We start from the raw sequence: 16144 nt of genomic DNA, 5'->3' as shown, positions 1-16144 counted from the left end.
GTTAGGCTTACAAAGGGACAAAAACAACTTCTTTGTGGTAAATGTCCAGCAGGGTGAGAGAAAATTTGATGAGTTGAAAATTCAGCTGCACTATGGAGACCTACCTAAAAAAATATGATTCCCAGAGAAATGTGATTCCTGGTGGAAATAGAATTCTGGAGGAAGTAGACTGTGGGTGCTTGAAGGTTTGGGGGACAGCCCTACCCAATGCCATTGTTAAGAACCCGCAGACCCAGCTGTGTGTGCCAGGGGCCAGAGTGTTCATCACACATATGACTGGATAGGATCATAAAACTACTTATGGATAAACCATCCTTCACTAGGCTTTAGGCATTTTAAGGGATTTTAAGATATTTTTTAAGTTACATGTTTACTTTGTGTAGTCAAACTGGAGAACCTAGCCACCCTCCTAGGCTGGGTCTGCACTGTCGACATATTATTCCATTTAACCTTCAAAACTGCCCCATGTCAGCAGGCATTTCATTTTATCATCATTTTACCAAGATTTAACTCAGTCTTGAGAGGCCCAGAACCACTCAGCTGGACACCACCCTACACTACTCTTATTTAAACTACTCGCTTCCCAGAGGGCAGGGATGGTTCTGGATACCTCATATAGCTCAGCACATCCTAGCTCCAGGTCTGGGGGATGAATAGAACTGATCTGACACCCCCCACCCCCCTGCACCCACGCAGTGGTCCTCTTTTAACCTGTCACACGCTCTCTGCTCAGACAGGGGGATTGAAATAAAATGAATCCCACAGCCTTTTAAGGAGAAGCAGAGTCTGAAGCATGAAGCCACCCCCACTCCCCTGGGTAGTAACAAGGCCTATCTCTGCACAATCAAAGGCTACCAGCCTGTCAGGGACAGAGCTTTCTGTGTCAGTTCCAAAACTAAAAAATCAGAGAGGATGAATACCCAACTTTTATATCAACATGGGTGGGACTGGAAGAGATTATGCTGAGTGAAATAAGTCAAGCAGAGAAAGTCAATTATCATATGGTTTCACTTACTTGTGGAGTATAAGGAATAACACGGAGGACATGAGGAGAAGGAGAGGAGAAATGAGTTGGGGGAAATCAGAGGGGGAGATGAACCATGAGAGACTGTGGACTCTGAGAAACAAACGGAGGGTTTTGGAGGGGAGAGGGGTGGGGGGATGGGAGAGGCTAGTGGTGGGTATTAAGGGGGGCATGTATTGCATGGAGCACTGGGTGTGGTGCATAAACAACGAATCTTGGAACACTGAAAAGAAATAAAATTTTAAAAAATGAAAAAAATAAAAATAATGCTAGCACACTAAAAAAAAAAAAAAAAAAAAAAAAAGAAGGCTGAACTGTGGGTAACCACATCCAAAAGAGCCACAAGCAGTCCCCCAGGAGTTTTGTCAAAGTGCCAAAATATAACTGTCTTACCTTCTGGCCAGCCCAAAGTCAATGATCTTAATTTGATGTCCGGTCTGACTGACACACAGTATGTTCTCCGGCTGGGAAAGAAAGAGAGGTCTGCTTAGCTCAATCAGCAGCCAAGAAGGTGCGCAACTCCCACACTTACGTCAACAGGCCTCAGATTCCCAGCTTCAAAGAGAATGAATGGGTCAGGACAGTGCTCCTACAGGAATTATGTAGATCACAAAAACAAAGTGGATTGGCATGAGACAATAAGGAGTGGTATGGATTGTAGGGAACTGGGGGACTTCTGCCCTGTGTAAAGCAGCTCCAGCCACTGGTCACCATGCAGGAATGCAGGCCCAGTTGCTCAAGAGAAACCAGAGTATATATCTTTATGTGAAAATTCCATGCTTTTAAATATTGACAACTCAAGTTTAAACATACGTCCATGTGCGGGAGTTAAGTAGAACACCTTTGTGATGCAGGCTTGACCCATAGGCTGCTTGTTTGAGACTGCTGGCCTGGGGTCATGGTTCTAAACCCCCACTTCCCATTAGAATGATCAGGCAAACTCTCAAAAGTCCCACGGTCTAGGCTCTAACCCTGACTAATTACATCACAGAATCTCAGGGATGGGGACCAAAGCTTCAGTAGTCTGTTCAAGGGAATCAGAGCTGCTCAACGTCAATCTCCCATTTTGTGGTGATAGCTGTGACCCATGGGATGGAGGTGGTGGTCTTGACAGGCCTCTCCTCTCAAGTTCTTCAGATCAGCTCTGAGGCCCAGAGGGAGCATGGAATGATGCTTGCTGCTTGTGCAAAACAAATTTGGATGAGGTGGAGGTGGGTGCATGTGGAGGGTTTATGGTAGAACAGCCCTGGAAACCCAAGGCCTAGTACATGAGGTCTAGGGTCTATTATCTAGGTCTGTGTCCCTAGGTGGGTCCCTTCTCATTCCTGAAACCTCAGTGTCTCCATCTATACAATGGGAATGATAACCACTTCCTGCCTTCCTCCTGGGAAGGTATGAGAATCAAATCACATAACATGGATGAAAACACCATATGGCTTTCAAAGCAAATGCCAGGTACTATTTCACCCAACAGAAGGTTTTATTGTTATTTATGGTACAATGAAGTCATACAAGTTCTCAGATAGGAGCAGGAGAACGGTAATTTAAAGTCTCCATGTCTTCTTTTTAAAGTCTAGAACAACACTGCCTGATAGAACCATAATGTGTGAACTACATATATAATTTACAAAATTTTCTAGTAACCACAATAAAAAGGTAAAAAGAAATAAGTGAACTTAATTTTTATAACAGCATTATTGAAATATAAATAATAATATAAATAATAATGATGATATCATAAAATTCATCATTTTAAAGTGTGCTATTCTATGGGTTTTAATGTAGTCAGAGAGTTATGCAATGATTATCACTATCTTATTTTAGAACATTTCTATCTCTTCCAAAAGAACACAACTCATACCCATCTGCAGTCACTCTCCATTCTCTCCCACCCCTAAATCTTATAACTACTAACCTATTTTCTGTCTCTTTGGATTTTTTGTTCTGGACATTTCATATAAAGGAATCATACAAACGCCAACATTTTTGCACCTGGCTTCTCTCATTTAGCATAGTGTCCTTCAAGTTCATTCATATTGTAGTATGTATCAGTACCTCCCTTATTCCTTTTCAGAGCTGAATAATATTCCATTGTATGGATATACCATATTTGTTTATCTGTTCATCTGCTAGAGAATATTCAGGTTGTTTTCACTTTGGGGCTATTATGCATAATGCTGCTAAGAACATTTATGTGCAAGTTTTGGTGTTGACTTATGTTTTTGATATTCTTGAGCACATACCTGGAGGTAAAATTACCAGGTCATGTAGTAACTCTACATTTAACATTTTAGGAACTGCCAAACTGTTTTCTAAAGTGGATGCACAACTTTACAGTCTCATAAACAATGTATGAGAGTTCCAGGGCGCCTGAGTGGCTCAGTTGGTTAAGCAACTGCCTTCGGCTCAGGTCATGATCCTGGAGTCCGGGGATCAAGTCCCACATTGGGCTCCCTCCTTGCCAGGGAGCCTGCTTCTCCCTCTGACCTCTCACCTCTCATGGTCTTTCTCTCTCATTCTCTCTTTCTTTCAAATAAGTAAATAAAATCTTTAAAAAAAAAAAAAAGTATGAGAGTTCCAATTTCTCCACATCATAGCCAACACTTCTTATTGTCTGTCAGTTTTATTTTTTATTTTAGCTTAGTCTAATGGGTGTGAAACAGTATGTCACTGTAGTTTTGATTTGTATTTCTCTAATGACTAATGATGTTGTGAATTTTTTCATGTACTTATTGTCCATTTGTATATCTTTATTGGATAAACATCTATTTAAATCCTTTGCCCATTCTAAAATTTGTCTTTCAATTACTGAGTTGTAAGATTTCTTTACATATTATAGATACAAGTCCCTTATCAGAGATATTGTTTGGAAATATTTCTCCCATTCTGTGGGCTGTCATTTAACTTTCATGATGATATCCCTTGAAGCACAAAAGTTTTTAATTTTGGGGCGCCTGGGTGGCTCAGCGGGTTAAGCCGCTGCCTTCGGCTCAGGTCATGATCTCGGGGTCCTGGGATCGAGCCCCGCATCGGGCTCTCTGCTCAGCAAAGAACCTGCTTCCTCCTCTCTCTCTGCCTGCCTCTCTGCCTGCTTGTGATCTCTCTCTGTCAAATAAATAAATAAATAAATAATCTTTAAAAAAAATTTTAAAAAAAGTTTTTAATTTTGATTAAGTCTAATTTATCCATTTTTCTTTTCTAGCTTTTGCTTTTGAGTCATTTCTAAGAAATCACTGCCTAATAATACAAGGTCACAACGATTTACTCCTATGTTTTCTTCTAACGATTTTATAATTTTAGGTCTTACATTTAAGTCACAATCCATTTTTTTGTGTATAGTTTGAGTGTATTATTTTGCATGTGGGTACAAGCATGGTGTCCATTGAAAAGATTATCCTTTCCTCATTGAATCGTCAGGGCACAGTTATCAAAAAATCAATTGGCCACAAATATAAAGTTTTGGTTCTGGACTCTCAGTTGTATACAATTGAGCTATCTATTCATCCTCATACACATAACCCATTGTTTTTGTTGCTGTAGCTTAGCTGTAAATTTTGAAATTGGGAAATGTGCATCCTTCAACTTTGCTCTTCTTTCTCAAGATTGTTTTTTGCTGTTCTGCCACAGAAGAGCAGGAACCCTGTCTCCCCTCTGTACCACCACCAGCACCACCACCACAAGCCCAGGTGGAGCCTGACCTTGAGGTCCAGGTGCAGGATGTAGTGTTGATGGAGGTAATGCACCCCCTCGCAGATCTGCTTGGTGAACAAGATCACATCCAGTTCGGTCAGCTGGTACTTCTCCTCTGTGATCCGGTCAAAGAGTTCACCCCCATCCACACTGCCAGGACAAAGAGAGAGGCAAGCACTGGCCTAAGGAAGACTCTCAGAGGACTAGTCCACTCTTATCACCAAGAGTCAAAAGAGGCCAACCCAGATAAGCCTGAGGCCACTGCCATCTTGGATTTCTTGGAGATCTTTGTTCTAGGCCTATTCCCAGCTCAGAGGGCAGGAGGTAAAAAGGAATTGATGGGCCGAAAGGAAGACTGGGAATTGTCTTCAGTGTTGATAATCCAGGCTCACTCTGGATACTCTAGGTCAAGGTAATAAACTAATTTGCCTACAGGAGCCAATTAGTACTTACATGGCAAGAAACCAAAATGAGCAAAAAAGACCAGATCTGAGTCAAAAGTTTTCATAAAATACAGCCCCTTAGTCTATCTTTGTTTTTTCACTCATGGTAGAGACATGACATGACAAACCTTACCAGAAGGAAAATAGCAACACAAGCACAAAAATAGATGGCCTCTGAGCCCCTGGCCTCAGCTTCAGGGGTAGTTGGGAATGGGGGGGGAGCTGTGGCAAATGAGACACTGGTTGCCCTGTCTACAAAGGTCAGCCATTAGGAGTTCTAGCACACCCTTTCTAGCTGGAAACACAGGTCTAGCATTACTAGATCTTTCACATTTTTAAGAAAAAACAAGATATCTGTGTTTCAATGTGAAATTTCCCAATTTCCAATTGTTAACATCTAAATCAAAATTACTGAAAACTGTAGGCCAAACTGACATATATCTGAGTGAGTGAGTCAGGTTTACTGCTGGTTTAGAGCAAATGGCTTTGTCCTCCATGCTCCATATTGGAGGTGATGATATTCCCTAGATAACCCAGAGAGGGCAAGGGGAAGAGGAAGGGAGAGTTTTGCCTAGAACTATGGCTCCAAGCCCCAGTCCTGAGTCCTGGCCCACAGAGAAGTCACTACTCCACCTCCCAAGATACTCACTACTCCATGACAAGTGTACAGCTGTTCTTGCTCTCAAAGGCATCATAGAGCTGGATCAAGTTCACATGGCTGAGCTGGTTCATGATGTTGACCTCATTCTTCACATCCTCCTTGCAGAGTCAGACAGGAGAGGAGTTTCCAAGAAATGGGTCAGAAAGATGAGCCAGCTATGCCTCCCAGGACACATGCATGCCCACCTCCTCCTTTTCTGCTCTTACATCAGGTCTCCAACTCATGACCCAAACCAGTTCTTAGAACAGAAGGGACTTTACTTCAATCCCCCATTCCACAGATAAGGAACCTGAGACCCAAGAAGGAAGCTTGGAAGTCCAGAGGGACCCTGCTGCCCAGGGTATGAGGTGATGTGCTGAGCAGAGTGTGGGAATCATGGAAAAGAGACAGGGAAGTTGACAGGGTTCCTGATCAGCATTCAGGGGTCTGGGGAAGCATGGGGCCAGGGAGCCAAGAAGGAAGTATAGGAGCCCTGAACGTGACCCAAGGTACTAGCTGGCCCAGGGCAGATGCCTCACCCGGTCCTTGGCACTCTTCACTTTGATGATCTTGGCTGCCAGCGAGAGCCCTGTGGACTTCTCTGTGCACCTGTGGACCTGGCCAAACCGGCCCCTGCAGAGACATTATGGTAAGGCAGGCTGAGAGCCCAAGGTGAGCCATCCTGTATCCCTGGCTTTCTGGTCCTGCCCTTTGTTCATAAACACCATGGCGATCACCTGTACCCCGGAGGCACTTTAACCATCACCCCTATATCATATGGGTTATCCTCAAACCTAGAGAAGATCTTCTTCACCCTATTGTAAGTGGTCTATGACATACCCCAGGGAACAACTGCCCTCACTCCACACCCACCCAGACCGCCCTACCGTCTCCAGCATATGGCTCCCACCCATGCCCATATACCATGTGGGCTCCCCTGCACTCACCTACTCTCTGTAGGCTAGCCAGTCACTAGCATGCTCTGCGCTCTATCCCACCCCGGGCCTTGGCTCTCGACCAACCCCCTCCTGAGAAGCATCCAGCAGCATGCCAGCTCAGGTGTCCAAGTGTCTCTGCCCCCACCCCTCCTGCTCCTGCCCCTCATCAAGGCAGAAGCCCACCTACCCTCCCAAGACATCATGCTGACACACTGTGTAACCTGCCGAGGTCGAGGTCTCCTTGACACTCACCACCCGGTGTTCAAAGGGGGCTGGTGGGGCTGGGCTGTCATCTGTTTGGGAGACAATAGGATGTGAGCCTCTAAGTGCAGCCTGCCCCACTCAGCCACCCGCTTGGGTCAAGTGACAAGCCCCTCGCCCTTCTCAAGGATCACCTCATTGGAGTCACCCATATGGCAGAGGAGCTAGCTGAATTTCAGAGAGGTGAGGTGACTGGCCCCATGGCATACAGTGAGTCAGTGACAGATGGGAGTCAAACCCAAATCTCCCATCACCTACAGTGGTGCTCTTTGCAAGGTGGAGAAGTTCTACCCAGTCTGTTCACTGATGTTGAGAGGGGATCCAGGGTGGATGGGTGCAGCCAGCAGGAAACGGAAGGCACCCTTGAACAGGGTGATCAAGCAGAATTTAATGATGGAACTGTATTTGAAGGCACAGTCTGCAGACCCCCGCCAGGGTGGTGTGACAGGGAGGCAGCTGGAGAAACAAACACTCCCTCCCTCCCTCCCTCCCCCGGAGCCCTCTGATCTCCTCACAGGGCGAACAGCCCACGAGGTAGCCCACAGCAGGTCAGCTTCGGGGGAGGTGGCTGTGTAAGTCAAAAGAGCCGAGGATGAGGACGCCCCCCAGAGATGGAAGCCGCAGACGATGGACCCCGCTGACCGTGGACTAAAGCTAAGACTCAAAAGACTATGAGTTTATTGTTGCTCCTATTGTTACCTGTTTGTGTATTGTTGCTCCAATGTTACCTGTTTTTGTAAAGTATAGGTGGGAAATTAGATTAACGGAATTAGGAAAAATGGAAAAGGTTATATAAAGCAGTGAATGGCTAACTCATCACCCGACCGTGCTTTAACCTAATGTAACCCTAACATTACTTTTTGGCCCCTGCATTATAAACGCCCTAATGTCATTTGTAAATGGTTAGTCTTACATGCTCAATATAACCCCTTACAACAGAACATAGAACTGGCTGAAAAGTCAAAGACTTGACTAATCTCCAAAGAAAAGGGGTGAATGTAAGAGCCTACTTAGCCTGAGGGAGCCGTTTTGTTGTTTATGCAGTAAAATTAGATTGACCCTGCCTCTCCCAGAGGAACTTACTTGCAAAGCCCAGATACAAGGGCAGGTCAGGCCAGGTGGAAACATCCAATCAGTGGAGCGCGCATACTGTCCCTAGCTACCAGGGAGAGTGGGCCCTGCCTTTTGGGCACTAATTCTGACCAAGGTGATAGGCTAGGGTAAATTGTAATCTCATTGGTCACCTGTGTGTAGCCAGGCTCAACCACATGGCCTTTGCTCTATAAAAGCTAGTCTGTGAGGTGGAGAAGGGTCGCCTCTTTGTAAGAGACGGCCCTGACCAGTCGGTTTGATTCTCGATGCTTGGCACGAAATAAAGCTTTGCTTGACCTTCGCTTTGTATCAGTCTCGTTCCTTTGACCATGGACCCAACAGGCTGGAAGTGGACAGTGGGCCTGGAGGGGAAACCGAGGACACCAGCATTTGGAAAAATAAAAATAGTCTAAGTTTTTGGGAAAAATCTTGCACTTCAGAGGTAGTATGAACCTAGGAATGTTGCCTGAAATAGAGTAAAGGACTAAAACAGAACACCAAACACAATGACTTGAGTGGGTTTGCATATTAAGGATTGGGCGACTCCATGGCGGGCAGTCAGCAGCTTGCATTGGGTTTCTCTGGGCTTGTTATGGTTCACTCAGAGTGTTCCACCTACAACTCTCCTGCCTCTGAAACCATATACCCCCTGCCATGAAAACATGGCTATTTGCTCTTAGTTCATCTTAATAAGAGCAGTTTTTGCTCCCCAAAGTAGAAGCTTGAATTTGCCTCGAGAGAATATTGCTCCTTCCTTTTTGTATCTGCAAAAGCAAGCCCTGAGCCCCAGATCACAAAGGTAACAAGTATGGGCTGTTGTTCCTGCTGCTGCTGTTTTCCTGGGACCTAGAAAGGCTGAGAGAGCCTGGATGCTGAGTGTGTGCCACAGAGATCCCAAATCTAGAATTTGCCTTGAAGTTTTCTTTGCTGTGCACTACGGGCCTTCTGTTCTGAGGGGCTGTAGAGCCACAAGGTTTGCACACAGGTTCTGGAGCCAGACAGGGCAGCACTGTCTCCGTGGCCCTGAGCATGTTCCTTGACCTCCCCTGTGTTTCCATTTATCCCCCCTCCACCAGCCCATGAGGGGAAACACCGGCACAAAGGCACGTGGCTTGGTACACAGAGAACCCAAGTTCACGTTGGCTTTATTACCACCCCAAGCCCCAGAAAGGACTCTGAGGTCTCCATCTGGTTTCAGTGGTGTTTTAGGAATGAAAGGAGGCCTTTGTCCACACTTGGACCGAGTCATACAGGTGGAGAGGAAGGAGCTGGAGATGTCACTATGACAGGGCAACTGCAGACCCCAGAAGTGGCAAGGGGCCCCAGGATGACCTGCAGAACACACAGCCCTTCCTTGGGGACTTCCTGAAATCCTAGGGCAGGAAATCAGCCTTCCGGCCACCACATGGGATGAGGGTTCTGACCAAGGAGAGTGTGGCCCTAAGGGCTGGAGGAGTTGAGGACACTTGGGTCACAAGAGCACAAGGATCCCTCCCACCACCACTGGGACAGAAAGCAGGTCAGCAGCCCCTGCACACCCTTCTGTACCCCAGGACGAGAACTCACTCACTGGGAGTTGGTGGCAAATATTGACATCAGTTAATAGATGTTTTTTTTTTTTTTTTTAGCAGGAACCTTCTCTGGCTCAATCCAGAATGCCACCCATGGTGGAGAGTTCAGTCAGGCTGGTGGCTTTGAGAAATCCACATGGGTTCCTTCCTCCCCTACTGTTATAGTCACCCCAAACTCAGCCCACTGCCTCTCCAGGCCTTATTCTCCAGCCCCAGCAGGTACTGGTAGGCTGTTCCAAGTCTTGGACTCTCCCAGACCTCCCTGGAAGCTGCAGGAAGGCACCCTAGGAGTAGGCGCCCAAACTCACTCACCTCGAGGCACCCAGCAATGGGTTCACTTACCCAGAACCACACTCCCAGCTTCAGCTCCAAGGGGCGTGCTCCTTCCTGCTTCAGCTCTGCCTGCACCCCCGGCTGTGCAGTCCTTCCCAGGCTCAGGATTTCCTGCTCCCATGCCTTTGTCCTGCTGCCAGCCTGTGGCTCCAGCATCACTTCCTTTGTCCCTCATGGCCCCGCTTGGTCCCGTGGTGGACTCAGCCCCAGGCCCCTGCTTCTCCTCTGGCTTTACTCCCTCATGGCTGCTCCGTTTCCGCAGTGGGGAAATCTTGCTGGCTCCTTTTGAGATCTGTTCTTCTGACTTGGTTGCAGGGGTCTGGGGCGTGGGCCCAGATGGGTCCTGCTCACCTGGATGGGCAGCTGTGGGAGCCTCCACAGGGGGCATGGGTCTGAGGCTGTCCCCTCGTGTCACAAGCATCTCCCCAGGGTTATCTGTCTCCTGTACATGGATGGAGATCCTGGGGCAGAGAAAAAACACGGCCTTAAAAGCAAGGACTTTCGAGTCACCCCTGACTTGGGTTCAGATGCCTGCTGTTGCCACTCAATGATCATGACTTATTGGTCTCAGTTTCTCATCCGGAAAAAGGGTCCTTGCATTAATTATAATAGTAAGGTAGGTTGTGTTTAGAACCAGCAGACCCCAATACCTGACTACCTCTGCCCGGACAGGACACCAGGGAGAGGCTGGATTCAGTGAGATGGTACTCTCTGCTCTCAGGATTCCAGGGGATAAGCGGCCAAGGAAGGCTGAAGTAACCTGTGATGGACGCTGGTGGGCACCAGATGTCTATGAAGGCCTTAGAAACCTGCTTTGGCCCCAGGAGGACTGTGGCCTGGAGGCAGGATACCTGGGCTCCCCTCTCTAGGCCTCAATCTCCCTTTCAGTTAAGTGAAGAAAGGGTGAACCAAGCCAACTATCCCACGGGAAACCCCAGGTCAGACATATTTTATTAAAATCAGGCAAGAGTGGGGGCCCCGGGTGGCTCAGTTGTTAAACATCCAACACTTGATTTTAACTCAGGACATTATCTCAGGGTTGTGGGATCAAGGCCTGTGTGAGGTTTCCCCAGTCAGTGGGGAGTCTGCTTAAAACACTCTGCCTCACCTCTTCAACCTCAACCACAGCAACTTCTTCCTAGGAACATTGCCAAAGGCAAGGGAAGCAAGGGCAAAAATGAACTATTGGGACTTCATCAAGATCAAAAGCTTTTGCACGGCAAAGGAAACAGTTAACAAAACCAAAAGACAACTGACAGAATGGGAGAAGATATTTGCAAATGACATATCAGATAAAGGGCTAGTATCCAAAATCTATAAAGAACTTAGCAAACTCAACACCCAAAGAACAAATAACCCAATCAAGAAATGGGCAGAGGACATGAACAGACATTTCTGCAAAGAAGACATTCAGATGGCCAACAGACACATGAAAAAATGCTCCACATCGCTGGGCATCAGGGAAATACAAATCAAAACCACAATGAGATACCACCTCACACCAGTCAGAATGGCTAAAATTAACAAGTCAGGACATGACAGATGCTGGCGAGGATGCGGAGAAAGGGGAACCCTCCTACACTGTTGGTGGGAATGCAAGCTGGTGTAACCACTCTGGAAAACAGCATGGAGGTGCCTCAAAAAATTGAAAATAGAGCTACCCTATGACCCAGCAATTGTACTACTAGGTCTTTACCCTAAAGATACAAATGAAGTGATCCGAAGGGGCACGTGCGCCCGAATGTTTATAGCAGCAATGTCCACAATAGCCAAACTATGGAAAGAACCTAGATGTCCATCAACAGATGATGGAAAAAGAAGAGGTGGTATATATACACAATGGAATACTATGCAGCCATCAAAAGAAATGAAATCTTGCCATTTGTGACAACATGGATGGAACTAGAGGATATTATGCTTAGCGAAATAAGTCAATCAGAGAAAGACAATTATCATATGATCTCCCTGATATGAGGAAGTTGAGAGGCAACGTGGGAGGTTTGGGGGGGTAGGAAAAGAATAAATGAAACAAGATGGGATCGGGAGGGAGACAAACCATAAGAGACTCTTAATGTCACAAAACAAACTGAGGGCTGCTGGGGGGGAGGGCAGTAGGGAGAGGGTTATGGACATTGGGGAAGGTATGTGCTATGAAGTGTGTAAACCTGGTGATTCACAGACCTGTACCCACTAATAATACATTATATGTTAATAAAAAAAATTTAAAAATTAAAAAAAAACACTCTGCCTCTTCCTCTGCCCCTCCCCCCCTCCCCCTCCCAGATAAATAAATAAATAAAATCTTTTTTTAAAAAATCAGGAACTCGTCGTAGAGACTAGACTTCTTGTTTCTCTTGAACAAATAGGTCTGGCTGTGTTGGGCATGTCTGCATAGCCAAGAAGCAGCTCCCCTTCCTGACAGACCCTGCTGTACCCTGGCAACGACACTGGGCCCACTTCACATCCATTTTCATTACCCAGACATTGCGACATTGGGTTTGGGACCCCAGCTAGAGGTCAGGAAGGCCTTCTGAGTCCTAATGACGTTCAGAGGAAAGGACCTGACCCTGGGAACCATTACCCCCAAGGGTTTAACACTCCCTCTCAGAGTTGCCCCTGCTGTGACTGCTCTTTACAACCCCACTGCTGGGGTCTATGTGTATTGGGGTGGGGGTGAGTGTCTGGCATGGACTGAGTCTCACAAGGGAGCCCAGCAGCCTCCTCTCTGGTCTTAACTCGGGACCATGTTGCTGGACAACCTTGGACAAGGCCAGCATCAGCTCCTTCTTCTGTCAAACAGAGACGTTGATACCTTACAGGAGTGCCGAGAGGCCACGAAGTGGGGAAAGCCCCAGGGATCCCAAAATGAGGCTCAAGACGGTGCAGCTGCTATGTAAAACCCGCTGATGGTTCCTCAAAAATTTAAAAATAGGACTACCTTATGACCCAGCAATTTCACTTCTTAAAAAAAAAATCTAGAAGAATTTATAACAGAGTCTCAAAGAGATAACTTGTACACCTGTGTTCATAGCAGCATTGTTCACAACAACCAAATGTGGAAGCGGCCCACGTGTCCATTGAGGGATGAATGGATAAGCAAAATGTATAACATCCATACAATGAAACATTATTCAGCCTTAAAGAGGAAGGAAATCCTGTTACATGCTACCACCTGGGTGAACCTCAAGGAAATTATGCTAAGTGAAATAAACCAGTCACAAAAAAAAAAGAAAAAAAAAGAAAGAAGGAAAGAAAGAAAGAAAAAAAGAAAAGAAAGGAAAGAAAAATCCTGAGTCCATTTGTACAATTCCACTTATATGCAGTACCTACAGTAGTCAAATTCAGAGGCAGAAAGTGCAGTGGTGGTGGCCAGATCTGGGGGATGGGCAAGATGGGAGTTGTTTGATGGTTACAGAGTTTCAGATTTGCAAGATGAAAGATATTCAACCCTCCTTCACTGTACACTTGCAAACAGTTCAGTTGGTAAATGTTACTTTATGTGTTTTTTCACCATGATGACCAAAAAAAAAGTGAGGCTTTTCCCCAGCCGTTGAAGGCCCGGCCCCCTCCCTGAGCTGCAGCCAGTCCTCTGAAAGCAGCACCTATTTCTGGATGCACCTGACTCGGTGCAAGCCTGTCTACAGCCAGCCTTGGGCAGGAGGCAGCCGAAGCCACACACCCCGCAGCCCTGCACCCTTTGGGAGGAGTGAGTGTGGGTTGGTGATGACAGGGTAGGTGCGAAGGGTGGCATCCAAGCCTGGCTCGGGCCTCCTCTCTGCTGAGGGCCATGGGAACTGCAGGAAGCCGGTTGCTGGAAGAGTATCCAGGTGGTCAGGTGACCGGCTGATAAAGCCAAGAGTCACTGCTGTCCCACTTGGTCTTCACACCGAGCAGGGCATGGGATGACCTCAACGCACGGCCATGCATTCCCAAGCCGTCGAGCGCCCAAGGCTTTCCGTCCTGCTGCTACACGGTGCACCCAGGGCAGGCACTGCTGACCACTTCCAGCACTGTGCTCTTCCACCTGCTGCTAGGGCCTTAGCAGCCTCGACACGGGCAGACATGGCCCATCAGAGTGGATGCTTGACTTTAAACTCATCTTCTCAAAATATACTTATGTGCTAGCTGAGGACAGGCAGGTAGTGATCTCTCCACTTCCTGAGCCCGGTGGCAGGTCTAGTGTTCCTGAAATTCAGAGAACGGCTAAAAACTAACATAGAGAACTTTCCCCTCGTGCAGAATCTTTTGGGAGTCCCTAACAAGTTCATGGAAAGTCCACCCCTATCCCTAGATTCCATGTTTACAGCCCTGACCAGGATCCAGGGAAGCCTACCAGGAATCCCTCCTTTTAGTTGGTTAAGCTCTCCCAGAGGCTCTCATTTCCTTCCAGAACAAAGGCAGACAAATGATCGGGGCTTTTCTGCCAGTCGCCCTAGCACACAGACATCAGCTCCCCTCCCTGCAGCAGGCCTAGAGCAGGGATGGGGCTGTGTTACAGATAAGGACAACCCGGGGCAGGTGCAGGAGGGCACCAGACCCTCTTAAGACAGGGAAGCACATGGGCTTCCGTGGACTGCCCTGGGGGCCCAATGCACTGTTCCACAGGGCTGGGGAACATAGGACTAGAGAGAGCTTGGCAGACAGTAGCCTCTGGCTCTTTATTATCCTGCCCTGTGTCTGCTGAGGGCCGAGCGCTGGTCCAGAGGCTGTGTTCCGAGGGCACAATCCCACCTTCATGACCCCAGGTATAATCGTCTTGAAAGCCCTACTGGATGGACTCAGCCTATACCAGTCTCCCTATGAATCCCCATCCTTCTCTCCCCAACTTAGTATTTGGGACCTAATTATATGCTGACCTGAAGAGGCAGGGTGGTACAGTGGTTGGGAGCAGATTCTGGAGTCCAGAAACCTGGATTCAGATTTCAACTTTGTGAATCCCTAGCTGTATGGCCCTGGGTGCTCTCAGCCCATTTCCTCATTTCCACACTTTCCTCCTGGGATGTTGTGAGAATACAGCAAGATGATGTCTGTGAAACATGTGGCCAATGCCAGCTCCTAGGATTGTGCCGTGAGCCCCAGCTTGTAGCTATTATAACTGCTCTGAGAGCTGGTGGTTCTCAGCCCTGCTCTATATAGGAATCACCCAAGGAGCCTGTAGAAAAAAAGACAGAGAGAAAGAGAGAGGGAGGAAGGGAGAGAAGGAAGAAGGAAGGAAGGAAGGGTAGGTGAGCTGCACTCCAGACTGAATAAATCAGACTCTCTGGGCATTGGTATTTTAAAAATTGCTTTCAGGCAATTTGAATGGGCACCAGGTGAGAAAGAGTGCTCTAAATTCCCCAAAGCAGTGCCTACACCTTCTCCTGTCTTGCCCTCAAGAAGCTAGCCGGCGCGGCAGACAGTGGAACTAGATCTATCCCAGCAGCTAGCCCCTTGGTCGTGCTCCCGCCGAAGGGCTGCCATTAACTCCGTCCCTGCCCAGCTCGGAGGAGCATCCCCTTACCTGGCAGGTGTTTCTCCACCACCTTGAGCTGCCTTGGCTTGGGCTGGCAGCCCTGGAGTGAGCCTCATGCCTGGCTCTGAGGGCTGCGGGTCAGGCCTGCTGAATGATGATCCTTGGTCTGTACTGGGCAAAGCTTCCTGGCTGGTGGGGGCCTCACGGACCCTGTTGGATGCTGCAGACAATTCCAGGCCAGTCCCAGGGTTCTCAGCGAATGCTCCAGGAGCTTTGGCTTCCGCCTCTGTGTGCAGCGGCAGGAGGCCAGGGGGCACTTGGGCTGGGCCAGGAACAATTCCTTCCTGCTCTGGTTGGGCCTCTGCTTGGGTCAGGAGGTCAGATCCTATCTCGGAAGCATTGACGGGGGTCAGCCTCTCCTCTGTCCCCTCTGGCAGGTTTGTCTTCTGGCTCTCTACAGGAAAATCAGCAGCATAAAAATGCATTTCTATATGGATGAGTCCAGCCTAAAGGTACTGCAAAGGATATGCAAAGGCCATGCAGGGAAACATGTTTATAATAGGCAGAATGGAAACAACCCAAGTGACCAAGAGCAGGAGGTTGGTTGACTAAACCACGGCCCAACACCCAGACACTGCACAGCCATACACACGAGTATCTCCAGATGTGGCCATGGACTGATCTCAAGATATACTGTAAG

The 16144-nt window shown here is 47.6% G+C and overlaps 1 protein-coding gene across 5 annotated transcripts in view; it reads right to left on the bottom strand.

Annotated features, from left to right (window-relative positions):
• MYLK3 (myosin light chain kinase 3) overlaps nucleotides 1-16144 on the bottom strand; it is a 49442-nt gene that overhangs the window by 11995 nt on the left and 21303 nt on the right. For all 5 annotated transcript variants that reach the window (XM_047709818.1, XM_047709816.1, XM_047709820.1 and 2 more), the window contains 7 exons: nucleotides 15493-15898; nucleotides 10002-10453; nucleotides 6923-7028; nucleotides 6337-6430; nucleotides 5807-5916; nucleotides 4723-4864; nucleotides 1418-1488 (listed from right to left, as the gene is read on the bottom strand). In XM_047709818.1, the coding sequence (XP_047565774.1) occupies nucleotides 1418-1488; nucleotides 4723-4864; nucleotides 5807-5916; nucleotides 6337-6430; nucleotides 6923-7028; nucleotides 10002-10453; nucleotides 15493-15898 (1381 nt within the window). The remainder of the gene's footprint in view (nucleotides 1-1417; nucleotides 1489-4722; nucleotides 4865-5806; nucleotides 5917-6336; nucleotides 6431-6922; nucleotides 7029-10001; nucleotides 10454-15492; nucleotides 15899-16144) is intronic.

The sequence above is a fragment of the Lutra lutra genome, chromosome 17, assembly GCF_902655055.1.
Source record: "Lutra lutra chromosome 17, mLutLut1.2, whole genome shotgun sequence".
NCBI classification, from domain to species: Eukaryota; Metazoa; Chordata; class Mammalia; order Carnivora; family Mustelidae; genus Lutra; species Lutra lutra.
This window is presented reverse-complemented; position numbering and strand designations above follow the sequence as displayed.